Source organism: Phyllobates terribilis, unplaced genomic scaffold (genome assembly GCF_046119375.1).
Source record: "Phyllobates terribilis strain yellow unplaced genomic scaffold, ASM4611937v1 Scaffold_9__5_contigs__length_417890890, whole genome shotgun sequence".
NCBI classification, from domain to species: domain Eukaryota; kingdom Metazoa; phylum Chordata; class Amphibia; order Anura; family Dendrobatidae; genus Phyllobates; species Phyllobates terribilis.
This window is the reverse complement of record NW_027362769.1, coordinates 360,316,498-360,336,946: the sequence shown is the minus strand read 5'-3', so window position 1 is coordinate 360,336,946 and position 20,449 is coordinate 360,316,498. Positions and strand designations below refer to the sequence as shown.

Here is a 20,449-nt window from a genome sequence, read left to right as displayed (position 1 = left end):
AGGTGGGGGAGGGAACACTGAGGAAGGGGAACCCTGTAGTGCAGGAGCAGGGAGGAAGCAGTTCCTGGGTGCATTGAGAAGGGAGTCTAAAAGGTGGGCACCATCTTAGTTCAGTGCAGAGAAGTCTGAGCAGAAGTGGCAGGGAGCAGGGGCTCTGCATGAGCTCTGCTCCGGAGGCGGGCCTAGTAACAGAGGCCCAGGCCTGGAAGAGGGAGAAGGAAGGAAGAGGAGCGGAGAAGGCTCCAGGAACGAGGAACGAAGGGATACCAGGGGCGCGGACGGGCGAGTCGCCACCGCACGCCCGAATCCACCTGCGTGGAGGGGTCAGGCCAAAGGGGGAGACCGGTCCCCGAAACTAGTGGAGGCAGGAAACGACCCTCAGCTAGAAACAGGAGGCTGTGACATTTTATGTGGCGCAGCCCCTCGCTACACCCGCTAGGAAGGCACCACATAGGGTCAGGGAAACTGGCGCCAAGTTTACCAAGAGGAGGCCCGAGGCAGCCGGACAGAAGGGTTGGTAAGAAAGGCCAGACAAAGGACACACAAAGGGTGTCCTGTGAAGCGCTCCAAAGTTATCTGGGAGTTGTCTGAGCCCCTCACCTGGTGAGCACAGTACGACGTGGGCAGCCGTTAACTGCAGACGTGGTCTGGATAATAAGAACTGTGAGTAAAGGCCCTGGACTGCATCACTGACTCCGTTTCGTTACTGCTGCTGCCCTGCACCATCACCCCCATCCTCCGCATACACTGCCCTGAGGCTATACTCCTCCCGTGGGGAGTTATGCTACGCTCTGCTGCACCCACAACACCAGCCTCAGCGGTCTGCCCTGGAGCGGCGGTTCACTCTGACCGCAATCCACGGGTGGCGTAGTCGGACATTTAAACATCAAAACCACATAAATAGTTCCGCCACTGGTTTGACCGCCCTGAGCCACGGAACCGGGTCGTCGCCACTGAGACTACAACCACCAGCATCCACCAAAAAGGGTCCGGCTACGGGTGTCACTGTACTTCATATATATGTGGCTGACATGTTTCTATCTATCTAATCTATGTGTGAAGCTCTATTCTTTCGGTTCTAAATTGTCGGGTACCGGTGTATGCCGCTGCTGTATTGCCGGCTTTTCATGTTTCACTGTTGGCACTGTTCCCATCGATTTGGGCAATCACTGTAATGCCACAACCACCATGGCTGTGGCATTACAGTGAGTGGCAGACAATCCCTGCATGATTGGTGCTCTAAATAGCGCCAGACATGCAGGACACGCTTTTGGTGCACGAACAGTTATCGAACATAACCTCGAACAGCCGAATTTTTTGCAAATCGTTCGGGTTCGTCGAACAACTCGAACACCGCCCAAAACAGCTTGAATTTGAGATTGGCGAACAGTTCTAGTCGAACACCGCTCATCTCTATTCTCCAATTCTCACATCGAAGTAATAACCGCACACTAAACCTTTCACTAATAAAGACGCAGGTTACAAGTGGTGATTGATTAGAATGATGTAAGAATTAGATTTCTGTAGGACATCGGCCCCTTCCCTCCATTGATTACACTGATCGGTCACCTGCACTGGTGTGATCGGGACACAGCGAAGCTCTATGCGGAGATGTGGGGAAAAGCTTATTCATTATAACTCTGGAGCCGCTCCATGAACACACTATAATCTAGAGACGGCAGGATATACGGGCACTGATCATACAGCTCTGCCGGGGACAAGATGATGGCACTGATCATACAGCTCTGCCGGGGACAAGGTGGTGGCACTGATCATATAGCTCTGCAGGGGACAAGGTGGTGGCACTGATCATACAGCTCTGCCGGGGACAAGGTGGTGGCACTGATCATACAGCTCTGCCGGGGACAAGGTGGTGGCTCTGATCATACAGCTCTGCCGGGGACAAGGTGGTGGCACTTATACAGCTCTGGCGGGGAAAAGGTGGTGGCACTGATCATACAGCTCTGCAGGGGACACGGTGGTGGCTCTGATCATACAGCTCTGCCGGGGACAAGGTGTTGGCACTTATACAGCTCTGGTGGGGACAAGGTGGTGGCACTGATCATACAGCTCTGCAAGGGACAAAGTGGTGGCACTGATAATGCAGCTCTGCCGGGGACAAGATGATGGCACTGATTATACAGCTCTGCAGGGGACAAGGTGGTGGCACTGATCATACAGCTCTGCAGGGGACAAGGTGGTGGCACTTATACAGCTCTGGCGGGGACAAGGTGGTGGCAATGATCATACAGCTCTGCCGGGGACAAGATGATGGCACTGATTATACAGCTCTGCAGGGGACAAGGTGATGGCACTGATCATACAGCTCTGCAGGGGACAAGGTTGTGGCTCTGATCATACAGCTCTGCAGGGGACAAGGAGGTGGCACTGATCATACAGCTCTGCAGGGGACAAAGTGGTGGCACTGATAATGCAGCTCTGCCGGGGACAAGATGATGGCACTGATTATACAGCTCTGCACGGGACAAGGTGGTGGCACTGATCATACAGCTCTGCAGGGGACAAGGAGGTGGCTCTGATCATACAGCTCTGCCGGGGACAAGGTGGTGGCACTTATACAGCTCTGGCGGGGACAAGGTGGTGGCACTGATCATACAGCTCTGCAGGGGACAAGGAGGTGGCTCTGATCATACAGTTCTGCCGGGGACAAGGTGGTGGCACTTATACAGCTATGGCAGGGACAAGGTGGTGGCACTGATCATACAGCTCTGCAGGGGACAAGGAGGTGGCTCTGATCATACAGCTCTTCCGGGGACAAGGTGGTGGCACTTATACAGCTCTGGCGGGGACAAGGTGGTGGCTCTGATCATACAGCTCTTCCGGGGACAAGGTGGTGGCACTTATACAGCTATGGCAGGGACAAGGTGGTGGCACTGATCATACAGCTCTGCAGGGGACAAGGAGGTGGCTCTGATCATACAGCTCTTCCGGGGACAAGGTGGTGGCACTTATACAGCTCTGGCGGGGACAAGGTGGTGGCACTGATCATACAGTTCTGCCGGGGACAAGATGATGGCACTGATTATGCAGCTCTGCAGGGGACAAGGTGGTGGCTCTGATCATACAGGTCTGCCGGGGACAAGGTGGTGGCACTTATACAGCTCTGGTGGGGACAAGGTGGTGGCACTGATCATACAGCTCTGCAGGGGACAAAGTGGTGGCACTGATCATACAGCTCTGCCGGGGACAAGATGATGGCACTGATTATACAGCTCTGCAGGGGACAAGGTGGTGGCACTGATCATACAGCTCTGCAGGGGACAAGGTGGTGGCACTTATACAGCTCTGGCGGGGACAAGGTGGTGGCAATGATCATACAGCTCTGCCGGGGACAAGATGATGGCACTGATTATACAGCTCTGTAGGGGACAAGGTGGTGGCACTGATCATACAGCTCTGCAGGGGACAAGGTTGTGGCTCTGATCATACAGCTCTGCAGGGGATAAAGTGGTGGCACTGATCATACAGCTCTGCCGGGGACAAAGTGGTGGCACTGATCATACAGCTCTGCCGGGGACAAAGTGGTGGCACTGATCATACAGCTCTGCAGGGGACAAAGTGGTGGCACTGATCATACAGCTCTGCCGGGGACAAGATGATGGCACTGATTATACAGCTCTGCACGGGACAAGGTGGTGGCACTGATCATACAGCTCTGCAGGGGACAAGAAGGTGGCTCTGATCATACAGCTCTGCCGGGGACAAGGTGGTGGCACTTATACAGCTCTGGCGGGGACAAGGTGGTGGCAATGATCATACAGCTCTGCCGGGGACAAGATGATGGCACTGATTATACAGCTCTGCAGGGGACAAGGTGATGGCACTGGTCATACAGCTCTGCAGGGGACAAGGTTGTGGCTCTGATCATACAGCTCTGCAGGGGACAAGGAGGTGGCACTGATCATACAGCTCTGCAGGGGACAAAGTGGTGGCACTGATAATGCAGCTCTGCCGGGGACAAGATGATGGCACTGATTATACAGCTCTGCACGGGACAAGGTGGTGGCACTGATCATACAGCTCTGCAGGGGACAAGGAGGTGGCTCTGATCATACAGCTCTGCCGGGGACAAGGTGGTGGCACTTATACAGCTCTGGCGGGGACAAGGTGGTGGCACTGATCATACAGCTCTGCAGGGGACAAGGACGTGGCTCTGATCATACAGCTCTGCCGGGGACAAGGTGGTGGCACTTATACAGCTATGGCAGGGACAAGGTGGTGGCACTGATCATACAGCTCTGCAGGGGACAAGGAGGTGGCTCTGATCATACAGCTCTTCCGGGGACAAGGTGGTGGCACTGATCATACAGTTCTGCCGGGGACAAGATGATGGCACTGATTATGCAGCTCTGCAGGGGACAAGGTGGTGGCTCTGATCATACAGGTCTGCCGGGGACAAGGTGGTGACACTTATACAGCTCTGGTGGGGACAAGGTGGTGGCACTGATCATACAGCTCTGCAGGGGACAAAGTGGTGGCACTGATCATACAGCTCTGCCGGGGACAAGATGATGGCACTGATTATACAGCTCTGCAGGGGACAAGGTGGTGGCACTGATCATACAGCTCTGCAGGGGACAAGGTGGTGGCACTTATACAGCTCTGGCGGGGACAAGGTGGTGGCAATGATCATACAGCTCTGCCGGGGACAAGATGATGGCACTGATTATACAGCTCTGCAGGGGACAAGGTGGTGGCACTGATCATACAGCTCTGCAGGGGACAAGGTTGTGGCTCTGATCATACAGCTCTGCAGGGGACAAAGTGGTGGCACTGATCATACAGCTCTGCCGGGGACAAAGTGGTGGCACTGATCATACAGCTCTGCCGGGGACAAAGTGGTGGCACTGATCATACAGCTCTGCAGGGGACAAAGTGGTGGCACTGATCATACAGCTCTGCCGGGGACAAGATGATGGCACTGATTATACAGCTCTGCACGGGACAAGGTGGTGGCACTGATCATACAGCTCTGCAGGGGACAAGGAGGTGGCTCTGATCATACAGCTCTGCCGGGGACAAGGTGGTGGCACTTATACAGCTATGGCAGGGACAAGGTGGTGGCACTGATCATACAGCTCTGCAGGGGACAAGGAGGTGGCTCTGATCATACAGCTCTTCCGGGGACAAGGTGGTGGCACTTATACAGCTCTGGCGGGGACAAGGTGGTGGCACTGATCATACAGCTCTGCCGGGGACAAGGTGGTGGCACTTATACAGCTATGGCAGGGACAAGGTGGTGGCACTGATCATACAGCTCTGCAGGGGACAAGGAGGTGGCTCTGATCATACAGCTCTTCCGGGGACAAGGTGGTGGCACTTATACAGCTCTGGCGGGGACAAGGTGGTGGCACTGATCATACAGTTCTGCCGGGGACAAGATGATGGCACTGATTATGCAGCTCTGCAGGGGACAAGGTGGTGGCTCTGATCATACAGGTCTGCCGGGGACAAGGTGGTGGCACTTATACAGCTCTGGTGGGGACAAGGTGGTGGCACTGATCATACAGCTCTGCAGGGGACAAAGTGGTGGCACTGATCATACAGCTCTGCAGGGGACAAAGTGGTGGCACTGATCATACAGCTCTGCAGGGGACAAGGTGGTGGCTCTGAAAAGAGCCTTTGTGGTGTAATAACAGGGCAGCTTTGGCTTATTTCTTAGCCGCGGGCTTCTTGGCTTTAGCTGCCTTCTTAGCAAGACTCTTAGCAGCTTTGGGTTTAGCAGCTTTCTTAGCCGGACTCTTCGTCACCTTCTTGGGCTTCGGAGCGGCCTTTGGCTTCTTGGGGCTCTTGGCCGCCTTCTTGGCAGCTGCTGGGGGCTTATTGGCCTTTTTCGGGCTCTTCTTGGCCGCGGTCGGAGCCTTCTTGGGCTTCTTCGGAGACTTGGCGGCTTTCTTGGCTGCAGCGGGTTTCTTGGGCTTGGCCGCAGCTGCTGACTTCTTCTTGGCCGCTTTGTCCTTAGTCTCCTGCTGCTTCTTGTTCAGCTTGAAGGACCCGGAGGCGCCGCTGCCCTTCACCTGGAGGAGGGCGCCCTTGGTGACCAGAGCCTTGACGGCCAGCTTCAGGCGGCTGTTGTTCTTCTCTACATCGTATCCTCCGGCAGACAGAGCCTTCTTCAGGGCGGCCAGAGACACCCCACTGCGCTCCTTAGAGGCTGACACGGCTTTCACGATCAGATCGGCGACGCTGGAACCGGAGGGTTTCTTGCTCTTCTTGGCGTCCCCGGCGGCGGATTTCTTCGGCTGCTTCTTGGATTTGGCGGCCGGTTCTGCGGGAGGGGGAGCGGCGGCTGGTGCGGTCTCTGCCATCGTGTGCTGCGGAACTAGAACACAAATATCTCCTGATAGGAAAACACTGAGGCCGGAGCTGGAGGCGCCTGTTATATGTACAGGCTTACTGCGCACTGATTGGCTGCTGAGCAGCATCGTCCTGAGCATCTATTGGCTGACACTGACACAGGCCCCGCCTCCTCCCAGCTGAGCCCGAGTGAAGCGCCGCTCTCCCCTTGTGCTTCCCTGCCCGGGATAAAAGCCCTTTACCGTCTAACACCGGACAGCAGAGCGCGCTTTCTCCGTCGCTTCCTCTTCTCCATCATCTCCACTGACCGTTTGTAGCCGTCACCAGCAGAGATGCCGGCAAAGAGCCGAGAGGAGGTCCCGGGATCATCGCCGCCGTCCTCCCGATCTGCGCATCACTGTGTATCCGGGGAGATAAAACTGCTGCGGGAGCTCGTTCCTCCTATTCCCGGCTCTTGTCACCATCACAGGGATCTTTACTACAATATCCATCGTACAGGAAGCGGATTGTACGATGTGGGGACGACCTGGAGCTGCTGAGAGCCCAGAAGGGTAACACAGGCGATGGCCTCCGCTGACTGCCACCTCCCTGACCTGTAATATAAGTACACCCCGAATGTGCAGAGTATTGGGGGGTGAACACGTATCCACATCAGTAGATGATCCACATAGGGGGCTGATTGTAATCACCTGTGTAATATCGTGTCTGACCCTGTGTGAAGCTGTGACGCTGCGGCTGGTAATGGAGGGAAGAGCTCTGATAAGGCGCCAGCTTCACAATGCGACTCATCCCCCAACACAACATCTGTACAGCCCAGATCAGCAGCCTTATAGATGTCCCAGATAATAGAGCAACGTGTACAATATATATAGAGCAGTCTGTACAGTATATAGTTCAATGTGTACAGTATATAGAACAGTCTGTACAGTATATAGAGCAGTGTGTACAGTATATAGATCAGTGTGTACAGTATATAGAGCAGCCTGTACAGAATAAACAGCAGTCTGTACAGTATATAGAGCAGTCTGTACAGTATATAGAGCAGTGTGTACAGTATATAGAGCAGTCTGTACAGTATATAGAGCTGCCTGTACAGTATATAGAGCAGTCTGTACAGTATATACTGCAGTTCAGTGTGTACAATATATAGAGCAGCCTGTACAATATATAGAGCAGTGTGTACAGTATATAGAGCAGTGTGTACAGTATATAGTTCAGTGTGTACAGTATATAGAACAGTGTATAGAGCAGTGTATACAGTATATAGAGCAGTGTGTACAGTATATAGAGAAGTCTGTACAGTCTATAGAGCAGTATGTACAGTATATAGAACAGTCTTTACAGTATATAGTTCAGTGTGTACAGACAGTATATAGAGCAATGTGTACAGTATGTAGAGAGTGTGTACAGTATATAGAGCAGTATATACAGTGTATAGATCAGTGTGTACAGTATATAGAGCAGTATATACAGTATATAGAGCAGTATATACAGTATATAGAGCAGCAGTTACAGTATAAAGAGCAGGCAAATTTTGGCCACACACCAATACACGCCCATTTACCGATTTCTTTCTCCCCTGGCAGGAGGAGTTGTCAAAGGGGAGCTGGTAATGAGGGGCATTCAGCAGACGGTCCTCATCCCCATTCCTGGTATGGATGGCCCACTGATCCCCATTCCTGGTATACATGGCCCCCTCCACTCCAATCCTGGTATGCATGGCCCCCTCCTCCCAATCCTGGTATGCTTGGCCCACTCATCCCCATCCTGGTATGCATGGCCCACTCATCCCCATTCATGGCATGCATGGCCCCATCACAACCATCCTGGTATGCATGGCCCCCTCCTCCCAATCCTGGTTTGCATGGCCCCCTCCTCCCCAATCCTTGTATGCATGGCCCCCTCCTCCCCAATCCTGGTATGCATGGCCCCCTCCTCCCCAATCCTTGTATGCATGGCCCCCTCCTCCCCAATTCTGGTATACATGGCCCCCTTATCCCCAATCCTGGTATGCATAGTCCCCTCCTTCCCATCCTGGTATGCATAGCCCCCTCCTCCCCAATCCTGGTATGCATTACCCCCTCCTCCCCAATCCTGGTGTGCGTGGACCCCTCTTCCTCAATCCTGGTATGCATGCCCCCTTCATCCCCAATCCTGGTATGCATGGCCCCCTCATCCCCAATTCTGGTGTACATGGCACCCTCATCCCCATTCCTGGTATGCATGGTCACCTCATCCCCAATCCTGGTGTGCATGGCCCCCTAATCCCCTATCCTGGTATGTATGGCCCCACAATCCTAGTGTGCATGGCCCCCCATCACTGCACACATGAAAAAAATAAACGCTTCTACGCTCCTTCCTTCCTCCCCTCTGCTCCAGCGCTGTGTCCTGTGTGTCAGTAGCTGATCTCAGTATCTGAGCAGCGCATGACATCACTGACATGCTCTATTAGATGCCAAGGTGAGTTACGGGGATATTCACTCCTCTCCACGACGGGACTATGGGCGTGGACAGGAGTGAATAGTCACTCTCCTTAATAGTGCGCACTTTCAGCACGAGCGCAGCTCCTGCTGCGACTCCGCGATCCTCTGTGACCGCTACTAAAGAGAATGAATATTCACTCCTCTCCACTCCCATGGGCATGGAGAAGAGTGAATATTCATTATGTTTAGCAGGGGGCACACGTGGTAGTTGTGGCTGCTGTCTACTACCTGTGCCCGCTGCTCCACCACCGAAACACCACCCTCCACAGCCGGGAGAACAGCTGAGCCGTGACGGGATGCGGGACTGAGCCCTCAAAGCGGGACAGTCCCGCCGAAAACTGGACGGTTGGGAGCTATGTGTACAGTATATATCTGTCAACATACAGTTGAACACAACAAACACAAAGTAACTGTAGGGGTTGCTCAGGCACCTCCTTATTGGGGAGAGTGCCTTTTATACAAGATGCCTCTGAACTGTTGGCTGGGGGAATCTTTGCAGGTTCGCACACTGCCCCTTTAAGAGCATGGGAGCAGTGTAGTGTGCTCAGGAGAAGTGGGGAGAGGAGCGTGAGGATGCTACCATGACCAGGGTAGTGAGTTTGTCAGTGTCCCTCATGAAGAGTGCAGGGGAACTATGTGAGGGCGCCCGCAATGGATAGTACAACCTTCTTGTAGTAATGCCCCATCCTGGTCACCTTCTTGCAATAATGTGCTCATCCTTGCTTGCTGCGAGTGGCCGCATATATCGGACGAGAGTCAGCAATGCAAAGCAATGGGTGCGAGAAAAAAATCGTCACACAGACCATGAGTGTATATCCACAGTGTGACCCGTCAGAATAGAATAGATAGAATAGATATATGCATAGAATAGATAGAAAGATGTCAGTGAGATATATAATTAGCGCAGTACGTGTGTAGCTTACTGTACATGTATTTACATAGTAAAGAAAGAAAAAATGGCGTGGTGTCCCCCTCATTTTTCTTAATCAGCTTAGGGAAAGCAGACAGCTGGGGTCTGGTGTTATTATGCCGGGATGGGGTCACTATCCATGGATCTTCCCAGCCTATTAATAACAGCTCACTACTGATGGGGTAGGACTAAAATGCTCGGCTGCTTGCTGCTCGGGTCGAGCACATTGGAATACTCGGGTGCTCGACCCGAGCAACGAGCACAATGTAAGTCTATGGGAAACTCGAGCATTTTTCAGGCGGCTCCCCCCGGCAGTCTACAGAGGGCCTAAAAATTGCCCACATCGATGGGAACAGTGTTCAAATGGTATGGGAACAGCATTTCGGACTCCCAGGTCACTGCTGTCAACAACGTTGTCAGAGGTATTACGCAACTTTTACGGACTCACAATAAAACATACAAAAACTAAACCAAAATGGATTTTCCTGGGAAATATGTTAAGGAACATCCTTTCCAGGGTAATGACTTGTATACAAGGCAAAATAAATAACCCAAACCAAAAATACTTCTCCACACCTTGGGCTATGATCACACGTAGCGTTTTTCATGCGTTTTTGCACTTTTGCATTGCTTTCAACCATGACAAATGCATTCATCGGGAAATGTCATTTTAACATTTTACAACCTTATCTGGCCATGTGGTGTGTGAGACATGATCAGACACATCCTGTTTCATTTATGAAGGAGGGGGACTCTGAAAGTCATAAAGCCTATTTTTATAGGGCCATCAGTGGACCTTTACTATTCTTAAAGGGCCAGCAGTCGGCCCTCACTATTCTTAGAGAGCCATCAGCCGGCTATGCTTTGCTGTTCCCATTTCTAAAGAGTGGGTCTCCTAAACTGTTATTGCATATGCAGTGAGTGGCAGGGCTGCCCAAAATGTGGACGCACCCCAATACCCCATTGAAAATTTGGACGCACCCCAATACCCCTTTGAAGAGACTTAGAGGAGGGCCTCCTGAAAACAATATTCCCATTATTAGGAAGTGGGTCACCCATACTGTTTGCCTATGCAGTGAAAGCAAGGGCTGCCAAAAATTTGGACCTACTCCAATGCCCCTTGGTAGAGATGTAGAGGAGGGCCTCCTGAAAACAATGTTCCCATTATTAGGAAGTGGGTCTCCCATTGTGTTTGCCTATGCAGTAAATGCAAGAGTTTCCAAAAATTTGGAGGAACTCCAATGCCCTTGGAAGGAGACGTGGAGAAGGGCCTCATAAAAAAAAATGTTCCTATTAGAAAGGAGCTAGTCTCTTATACTTGTAATGCCCATGAACTAAGTGTATGGGCTGACAAACATTTACCCCTGGGGGGTAAACATGAACATACTGTATAAATTTCTATTTACGGGCATCATAAACACCCTTTAACAAAAATTATGTGGGTGTTTTGTGACGCTCACAGCCCTCACCCTGGGAAGTGGGATTACTCGGAGCCGGGTCAGATGTTGGGGGGGATGCAGTCGTGGCCTAGTCCCGTTCCGTGCCCAGGGCGGTCACATAAAAGATGTAATGGTCTTTCAGGGTTGAGTGGTATTTAAACTACGCCACCTACGGTTTCCGGTGATGGACACCAGCGCTGTTTCAGTCCACTGAGGCCGGTGTTACAGACAGCTAAGATGGGACGGCTCCCCGCAGGCGGAGCGAGCCTCAGGGCAGTGTGAGGAAGGAATGGTGGGTGTAGTGACGCGCAGTAAATAACAGGCTGAAGCGGGGTGTGAAGTCATCCAGGGTTTTTACTCACATTAAGATGAACTTTAGCCGCAAAGCTTCCCTCTGCTCCTCGCGGCGTGCTGCGGCCACCAGGAAGGGGGTCCAGCACTTTCCAGATAGATCAAGAGCACCTGTCAAGACCCCGTTGGTGTGTTCCTCTCCTTCTCCCTCACTTTCTCCTACTCCTCCCGCTTGTGTCCCCCTCCGGGATCCACTAAGCAACCAGGAATTTCCAAAAGTGACGTGAAGTACACAGTCAGATATCGGGGGCCGGTCACCCCTCTTGCAGCAGGAGTCCCTCTGACTAGGCCAGAATGAAGGTAGCAGGTGGCGTATGCCGCTCCGCCCACATCCCCCTGGGATCCTTTTGCCTGTGGAGCTTGTCTCCTCCGCTCCCCTCCAGGCCTTCTTAAGTAGGGACATTGACCGGGTAGAGACAGCGGTTAACTCTAGCCCGCTCCTCGTCTCAAGGCCAGAGCATGAGGACCGTGTATCTCCAATCAGCTGCAGGTTCTAACAGAAAGCCACATTCAGTGATGAAGATCACAATCAAAGACCTTGAACTTAAGATGGCTGAAGATTATATATGATGCCATTAGTGCATCCTAAAAGTGTGTCCTCCACCTTCACCCACTACATGGTTCCCCCTATCTTTGGTACCCCTCATCTCCTCTATCCCGGCTGGGTCAGCACCCTGGTGCCTTAAAGCCCCCCTCAGGACAGGAGTGGTGTAGTGTTGAATGGTGAAGTAGGGTCCTGAGAAGTGCTCCATCCTTACCTGGAAGAGGAGATGCCACACCTCTACTGAGGTGCAGTACCCCTGTGGCGACTGAACCCTCAGGGGCGCAATAGTTGCATAACGGACCACGGTCACCCTGGTGATACGGTGGTGAAGGATGAGGATGAGGAGAAGGAGGAGGACAAGAGCAAATAGTCAAAATCAGGAAGCATATACCCATGTGTGGGTGTGAAAAGGTGCATGGGAATACAATTCCCAAAAAAGACACTGGATTTGAGTTTATGTTACGCTGCTATCATCTGGTGTTGTTGAGAAGTCGGGCCCAATCCAGCCCATGTTCATTTCTATAAGAGTCAGCATGTCAACATTTTCAGTTTCGGTTATAATTCCACCGGCGGCACTAAAAACCCGCTGAGACAAAGCAGCAGCATTTTAAGTTAACAGGCGGATGCACTTATCAGTTATAATTCCACCAGCGGCACTAAAAACCCGCTCTGATAAAATGCTAGCGGCAAGGTAGCCCAGGACCTCCAAGGCATAGAGAGACAGTTCATTCCACGTATCCAGCTTGAATACCCAATAATTATAAGGCACAGAGGAATCACGGAGGACGTTGGTACGGTTGGCAAGGTACTCCCTCAGCATCTGGCCAAACTTTGCACTCCTCGTGAGAGTACCCCACGCCTCAGGGCCTGTGCGATGAGAGGGGCTGTGAAAATTCTCTCAGAACTTTGACAGTGTTCCCTGGCCTCTGCTGGATTGAAGTTGTGTCTCTCTCGCCTGTATTCCTTGGTTGTCCAACAAACTGTGACCTCTGCCGCCAGCGGTTTCAGATGGGAATTTTTGAAATAGCTCCGCAACAAGGGCCTTCTGGTACAGCCCCATTTTAGTAGACCTGTCCGCGTCAGGAATAAGAGATATAAAGTTCTCCTTGTAGCGTGGGTCTAGCAGTGTCACCAACCAGTAATGACTGTCACCCAAAATTTTGAGAACCTGAGGGTCACGGGAAAGGCAGCGTAACATAAACTCAGCCATGTGTGCCATACTGATAACAGGCAAGACTTCCATGTCCTCTCCAAGACGACAACTGACCAAGCTATCCTCCTCCTCCTCTCTGTCCTCAGGCCATCCACGCTGAACAGACGGTATGACAGTTGTGTTGGTAGTACCATCTATAGTGCATAAAACTAGCTCCAGTTCTACCTCCTCCTCCTCCTCTCCCTCATTGTCACCCAATCCACGTTGGGATGAGATGAGGCTGGGCTGTGTATAATAACCCTATATGGTTCCTTGATCCATCTCATCGTGCTCCGCCTGCAATGCATCCTCTCTGATTGTGAGAGAAGACAGAAAGCGGGATGGTGACGATAATTATGGCGTCATCGCCGCTCACCACCTTGGTGGAGTCCTAAAAGTTTTGGAAGACGGTACATATGTCTGACATCCGTGTCCACTCCTGAGGTCTTATGTGGAGAGTCTGAACTTCATACCGACGGCCTTGATGATGCTGGTACTCAAAAAATGCCCTCTTCTGCTCACAAATCCTTCCCAACATCTGCAGTGTAGAGATACAATGCGTGGGCACATCACACACCAGTCTGTGAGCCAGAAGTTGCAAACACTGCTGAAGCACGGCAAGGGCGGTGGAAGCTGTAGGTGACTTTCTTAAATGGATACACAGGTGGCATACTTTAGCAAGCAGATCCGGCAGCTCCAGGTAGGATTTGAGAAACTGCTGAACCACGAGGTTAAGCACATGGGCCAGGCAGGATATGTGTGTGAGCCGTCACTAGGTTACGGACAATTTCATACACGACCATGCCTGGCTGTAGGTTCAGCGGTGTGAGCCACTGATCTGCCTGCTTTTCAGAGCTGTCCGCAACTCTTCAGCATTGTGCGGTTTATCACCTAAGCATATTGGCTTCAGCACAGCCTGTTGCCGCTTGGCCGAGGCAGTGCTGCAGTGCTTCCAGCTTGTGTCTGATGTGGTCATTTCGAAGATGGAGGATGAAGAGGAGGAGGAGGCTGAGGAGGATGAGGTGCAGGAGCTGTAGACTGTGGGGGCAACTCTGATTGACTTAGGGCCCGCAATCCTTGGCGTTGGAAGGACGTGTTCTGTTCGAAGGTCCGACTGGGTCACGACTTCCACTATGTTAACTCAGTGTGCCGTCAGCGAGATGTACCGTCCCTGCCCACAAGCACTTGTCCACGTGTCCGTGGTTAGGTGGACTTTCCCGGTAACTACGTTGTTTAGGGCCCGGCTAATGTTTTGGGACACGTGCTTGTGTAATGTCCCACATTTCGCGACTGCTTGAGCTAGAAATGTTGTCTTTTAGGCTGGTTGAGACGGAAGCATTCTTCAACCTGATGGTGGCGGCCGTTCCTCGGTACTCGGTCTCCATCCGCCACTATTTCTCCTGGTGTGCCGTCCCCGCATTACACAAGCACGTGTCCCAAAACATTAGCCGTGCCCTCAACAACGCAGTTACCAGGAAAGTCCACCTAACCACGGAATCGTGGACAAGGGCATGTGGGCAGGGACGGTACATCTCGCTGACAGCACACTGGGTTTACATAGTGGAAGCCGGGACCCAGTCAGACCTTGGGACGGAACAAGTCCTCCCGACGCCAAGGATCGTGGGTCCTAGATTATTCAGGGTTGCCCCCACAGTCTACAGCTAATGCACCTCAGCCTCCATCTCCGAAATTACCACATCAGTCACAATCACAACCTGGAAGCACTGCAGCACTGCCTCGGCCAAGCGGTAACAGGCTGTGTTGAAGCTAATATGCTTAGGTGACAAACCGCACAATTCTGAAGAGTTGTGGACAGCTCTGAAAGAGCAGGCAGTTCTGCAGCTCACATCGCTGCACCTACACCCAGGCATGGTCGTTTGTGAAGATTGGCAGAACCTGGTGGCGGATCTGAGGAGAGGCGAACTCACACACGTACCATGCCTGGCCCATGTGCTTAACCTCGTGGTTCAGCGGTTTCTCAAATCCTACCCTGAGCAACCTGATCTCCTTGTCAAAGTATGCTGCCTGTGTTCCCATTTTAGAAAGTCAGCTACATCTTCCGCTGCCCTTGCCGTGCTTCAGCAGGATTTGCAGCTTCCGGCTCACAGACTGGTGTGTGATGTCCCCACGCGTTGTAACTCTACACTGCAGATGTTGGGAAGGATTTGTGAGCAGAAGAGTGCAGTTGTTGAGTACCAGCATCAACAAGGCCGTCTTTATTCAGTACAGACTCCACACATAAGACCTCAGGAGTGGACATGGATGTCAGACATATGTACAATTCTCCAAAACTTTGAGGACGCCACCAAGATGGTGAGCGGCGATGACGCCATAATTGGCATCACCATCCCGCTGCTCTGTCTTCTGAAGCGCTCTCTGCTCACAATCAAAGAGGATGCATTGCAGGCAGAGCACGATGAGATGGAGCAAGGAACCATAAAGGGTGATTACACACAGCCAAGCCTCATCTCATCCCAACATGGATTGGGTGACAATGAGGAAGAGGAGGAGTAGGAAGGACAGGAGCTAGTTTCATGCACTTGACGGTACTACCTGCACAGCTGTAATACCGTCTGTTCAGCGTGGATGGCCAGAGGACAGAGAGGAGGAGGAGGAGGAGGAGGAGAGCATGGTCAGTCATCCTCTTGGTGAGGACATGGAAGTCTTGCCTGTTAGTAGTCTGGCACACATGACTGAGTTTATGTTATGCTGCCTTTCCCATGACCCTCGCGTTCTCAAAATTTTGGGTGACAGTCATTACTGGTTGGTGACACTTCTAGACCCACGCTACAAGGAGAACTTTATATCTCTTATTCCTGAGGCGGACAGGACTACAAAAATGGGGCAGAACCAGAAGGCACTTGTTGCGGAACTATTAAAAAAATTTCGCTGGACAACGAAGGAGTACAGGTGAGAGAGACACAACTCCAATCCAGCAGAGGCCAGGGAACACTGTCAAAATTCTCGGAGAGTTTTCTCAGACCCTCCCATCGCACAGGCCCTGAGGTGCAGAGTACTCTAACAAGGAGTGCAAAGTTTGGCAAGATGCTGAGGGAGTACCTTGCCGACCGTACCAACGTCCTCCATGATTCCGCTGTGCATTATAATTATTGGGTATCCAAGCTGGATACGTGGAATGAACTGGCTCTCTATGCCTTGGAGGTCCTGGCCTGCCTTGCCGCCAGCGTTTTATCAGAGTGGGTTTTTAGTGCCGCTGGTGGAATTATAACTGATAAGTGCATTCGCCTGTCAACTGAAAATGCTGACATGTTGACTCTTATAAAAATAAACAAGGGATGGATTGGGCAAGACTACTCTACACCAACGAATGATAGCAGCGTAACATAAACTCAAATCCAGTGTCTTTTCTTGAGAGGTGTATTCCCATGCACCTTTTCCCACACATTGGTATACGCTTCCTGATTTTGGCTATTTGCTCTTGTCCTTCTCTTCATCCTCATCCTCCACCACCATATCACCAGGGTGACCGTGGTCCGTGATGCATCACCCACATAATTTTTTTAAAGTGTGTTTATGATGCCCGTAAAAAAAAAAAATGTATACAGTATGTTCATGTGTACCCCCCAGGGGTAAATGTTTGTCAGCTCATACACTTAGTGTATGGGCATTATAAGTATAGGAGGCCCATTTCATTTTAAAGGGAACATTTTTTTTATGAGGCCCCCCTCCACGTCTCTTCCAAGGGGCATTGAAGTGCCTCCAAATTTTTGGCAGCCCTTGCATTCACTGCATAGGCCAACACTATGGGAGACTCTCTCTTTCTAATGAGAATTTGTCTTTACTTTGGCCCTGCTCTATGTGTCTTTAAATTCTTAGTGGGTTTTTTCTTAAAATTGGTCAGCCGTTGGACTCACTGCATACCCTATAACTGTATAGCACACCCTCTCCTTTCTTATGGATACATGTTGTACCTTGTTACTGTGGCCCTGCTCTATGTGTCTTTAAATTCTTAGTGGGGTTTATCCTACAATTGGTCAGCCATTGGACTCACTGAATAACCTATAACTGTATAGCAGACTCTCTCCTTTCTAAATGGAATGTGTCATTACTGTGGCCCTGTTCTATGTGTCTTTAAATTCTTAGAGGGGTTTTTCACAAATTTTGGCAGCCCTTGCAGTCACAGCATGGGCATTACCACTATAGGAGACCCGCTCCTTTATAATGGGAACATTTTTTTACTGAGACCCTCCTCTATGTCTCTTCAAAGGGGTATTGGGTTGCGTCCAAATTTTTGGCAGCCCTTGCAGTCACTGGATACGCAATAACAGTATAGGAGACCCACTTGGTAATAATGGAAACAACAACGCATAGCCACCTGACTGCTCTCTTACAATAGCGAGGGCCAACTGCTGGCCTTTTAAGAATAGTAAGGGTGGTCTGATTTCCCTATAAAAATAGGCTTTATGACTTTCGGAGTCCCTCCATCATAAATAAAACAGTATGTTTCTGATGATGTGTCACACAACACATTGCCAGATAAGGTTGTAAAATGTTAAAATGACATTTCTCGGTGAATGCATTTGTCTTAAAAAATAACGTAAAAAAACAAAACAATAGGATCTTTCTTTAGTATAAAAAACAGCATCACCAATTTAACCTCAATGTAATCACAATGTTCAGCTCCTGCACCTCTTCCTCCATCTCCGAAATGACCACATCAGTCACAAGCTGACAGCACTGCCTTGGCCAAGCGGCAACAGGCTGTGCTGAAGATAACATGCTTAATGCTTAATTGACAAACCGCCCAGCGATGCAGAGTTGTTGAAAGCTGTAACACAGCAGCCTGATCTGTGGCTCTCACCGCTGAAAATACAGCCAGGCATGGTCGTGTGTGACAATGGGCGGAACCTGTTGACGGAGAAATGACAGCCGGGGTAGATACGGATTCCCTCTATGCCAGTACTTTCACCAAGCTAAATACCATTCTCAACAAAAAAAGATGTGGACTGTCTCTGTACCGTTCCTGACCACATTCACCTGTCCACGTGTTTGTCGGTAGGCAGTCCTTACCAGTAAGTGCACTGGGGAGGGCACGGGTAATGTTGTGGGACCCGTGCTTGTGGAAGGCGGAGACGATACCGGGAGAAATAGTGGTGGCTGGGGACCAAGCATGGACACCCAGCAGCCGCCGGCATGAGGTTGTGAAAAGCATCCGCCTCCACGAGCCTAAAAGGCCACATTTCAAGTGCAAGCAGCTGTCAAAAATTTGGCAGTATAGTATTGCAGCCTGTAGGTGGGTGGGTGGGTGGCTGGCTGCATACTTGTGCTTGCATTCCAAGGAATGGGGTAGGGACAACTTGACTCTCCCAATGGGCCGTGGGGCACTCGGGACCGGGCTTCAGGGCAATGCTGGGAGTAGTAGTGGCGACCCGGTCCCGTGGCTCAGGGTGGTCAGACCAGTGGCAGTCCTTTTATATGTTTTAGGTAATGTCCGACTACGCCACCCGTGGATTGAGGTCAGGGAGGACCGCCGCTGCAAGGCAGACCGCTGAGGCTGGTGTTGGGGATGCAGCAGGGAATAGTACAACTCCCCACGGGAGGAGTGTAGCCTCAGGGCAGTATAATAGGATCCTGGGGGTGATGGTGCAGGCGCAGCAGTAACCACACAGAGTCCAATAATGCAGTCCAGGGTATTTTACTGATCTAATCACAGACCCACCAGGAGTACAGTGTAGGAATGGACCTGGGTGTCTGAGGGCATTCGGGCGAGCTCCACTGGTCAGGGAGAGTGGGTAGGCCTACCGTTCTCTCTCTGCCCTTGCTGACTATCTCCCCCTTTAGTGGTATGATAGCCCACGTCCCTGAGCTTGCCGTGTACTACGCCTGTATGGCTTGCGACTCGGGCCTTAGGTACCTGTAGCTTCTCCGTGCTGTACCGGTGCCTCTGTGTGGTGGAGCCTCCAGGCTTCTTGGCCAAGGGACCTGAAATCCCTTGCGGGTTGGTTATCTGCTGCAGGGCTTGCAACCCTGACAGCCTCGGACCCCAGTGTCCGGTTGTGTAGTCTCTCTCTGCCAGCACCGGCTCTCATCGCCTCTGTCCCTGGCTTTCTGTTCCTCCTTTGCCTCCTGGACTCCTCCGCTGCGGCTGACCTGTCCCTCTCTTCTGGGGAACCCTTCTGGATGCTTCAGAAGTGGGTCCTGGTCTCCCTAACCCTGCCCTCAGTACCAGTTTTTATAGGGGCAGCCTGCTCCCCCTACTGGCCTGGGACAGGAGGCGCTGCATGCAAATGGTCCATGACAAGAGAACCTGCCTCCTGCTCTCAGACATAGCCTTACAAGTTTGTGGCATCCAGGCCTGGGGTGACACAAACTGAACGCTGCACTGGGACAAGGACATGGACGGTGATTGTTGCAAGTCTGCAACGACAGGTGCATGGCGGGAGGCATCTTATCACTTATGATGGGCACACTTTTAGGCAGTGACCTGGGAGTCAGAAATGGTTCCAAAGGTCTTCCCCATGCTGTTCCCATGTCTTTTCAGCACTGTATGCATGTGTCTGATGATGTGTCACACACCACATGGCCAGATAAGGTTGTAAAATGTTAAAATGACATTTCCCAGTGAATGCATTTGTCTTTGTTGAAAGCAATGCAAAAGTGCAAAAACGCATAAAAAATGCTACGTTTGAATATAGCCCAAGGTGTGGAGGAGTATTTTTGGTTTTGGTTATTTAATTTGCCTTATTTACAAGTCATTACCCTGGAAAGAATGTTCCTTAATATATTTCCCAGGAAAATCCATTTTCCTTTTGCTTTTGTATGTTTTATTGTGAATCCGTAAAAGTGGCGTAATACTCTGAAAACGTTGTTGACAGCAGTGACCTGGGAGTCAGAAATGCTTCCAAGGGTCTTCCCCATGCTGTTCCCATGTCATTTGAGCACTGTTCGATTTGGGCAATTTTTAGGCCCTCTGCAAACCACCGGGGGGAGCAGCCTGAAAAATGCTCGAGTTTTCTATGGAATTACATTGGGCTCATTGCTCGGGTCAAGCACCCGAGTATTCCAATTTGCTCAACCCGAGCAACGAGTACTCGAGCATTTTAGTGCTCACTCATCACTACTCCCTAGCTCAGCAACAGCTCTCCCTACACTGTCTGATTCCGTAGTGACTGTGACGAGCATGGCAGCGCCAGGTCTGATATAAACCTGATGACGCTGTGCGGCCAGCCAGTCACTGTAATGCCACAACCA

The 20,449-nt window shown here is 51.4% G+C and overlaps 1 protein-coding gene across 1 annotated transcript; it reads right to left on the bottom strand.

Moving 5' to 3' along the window:
* Positions 1 to 5,672: 5,672 nt before the first annotated feature.
* On the bottom strand, positions 5,673 to 6,371 carry LOC141161076 (histone H1B-like). The gene has a single exon (XM_073645856.1). It carries the CDS (start codon positions 6,327 to 6,329, stop codon positions 5,673 to 5,675), a length of 657 nt encoding a protein of 218 aa, XP_073501957.1. The 5' UTR covers positions 6,330 to 6,371.
* Between the last annotated feature and the right edge of the window lie 14,078 nt (positions 6,372 to 20,449).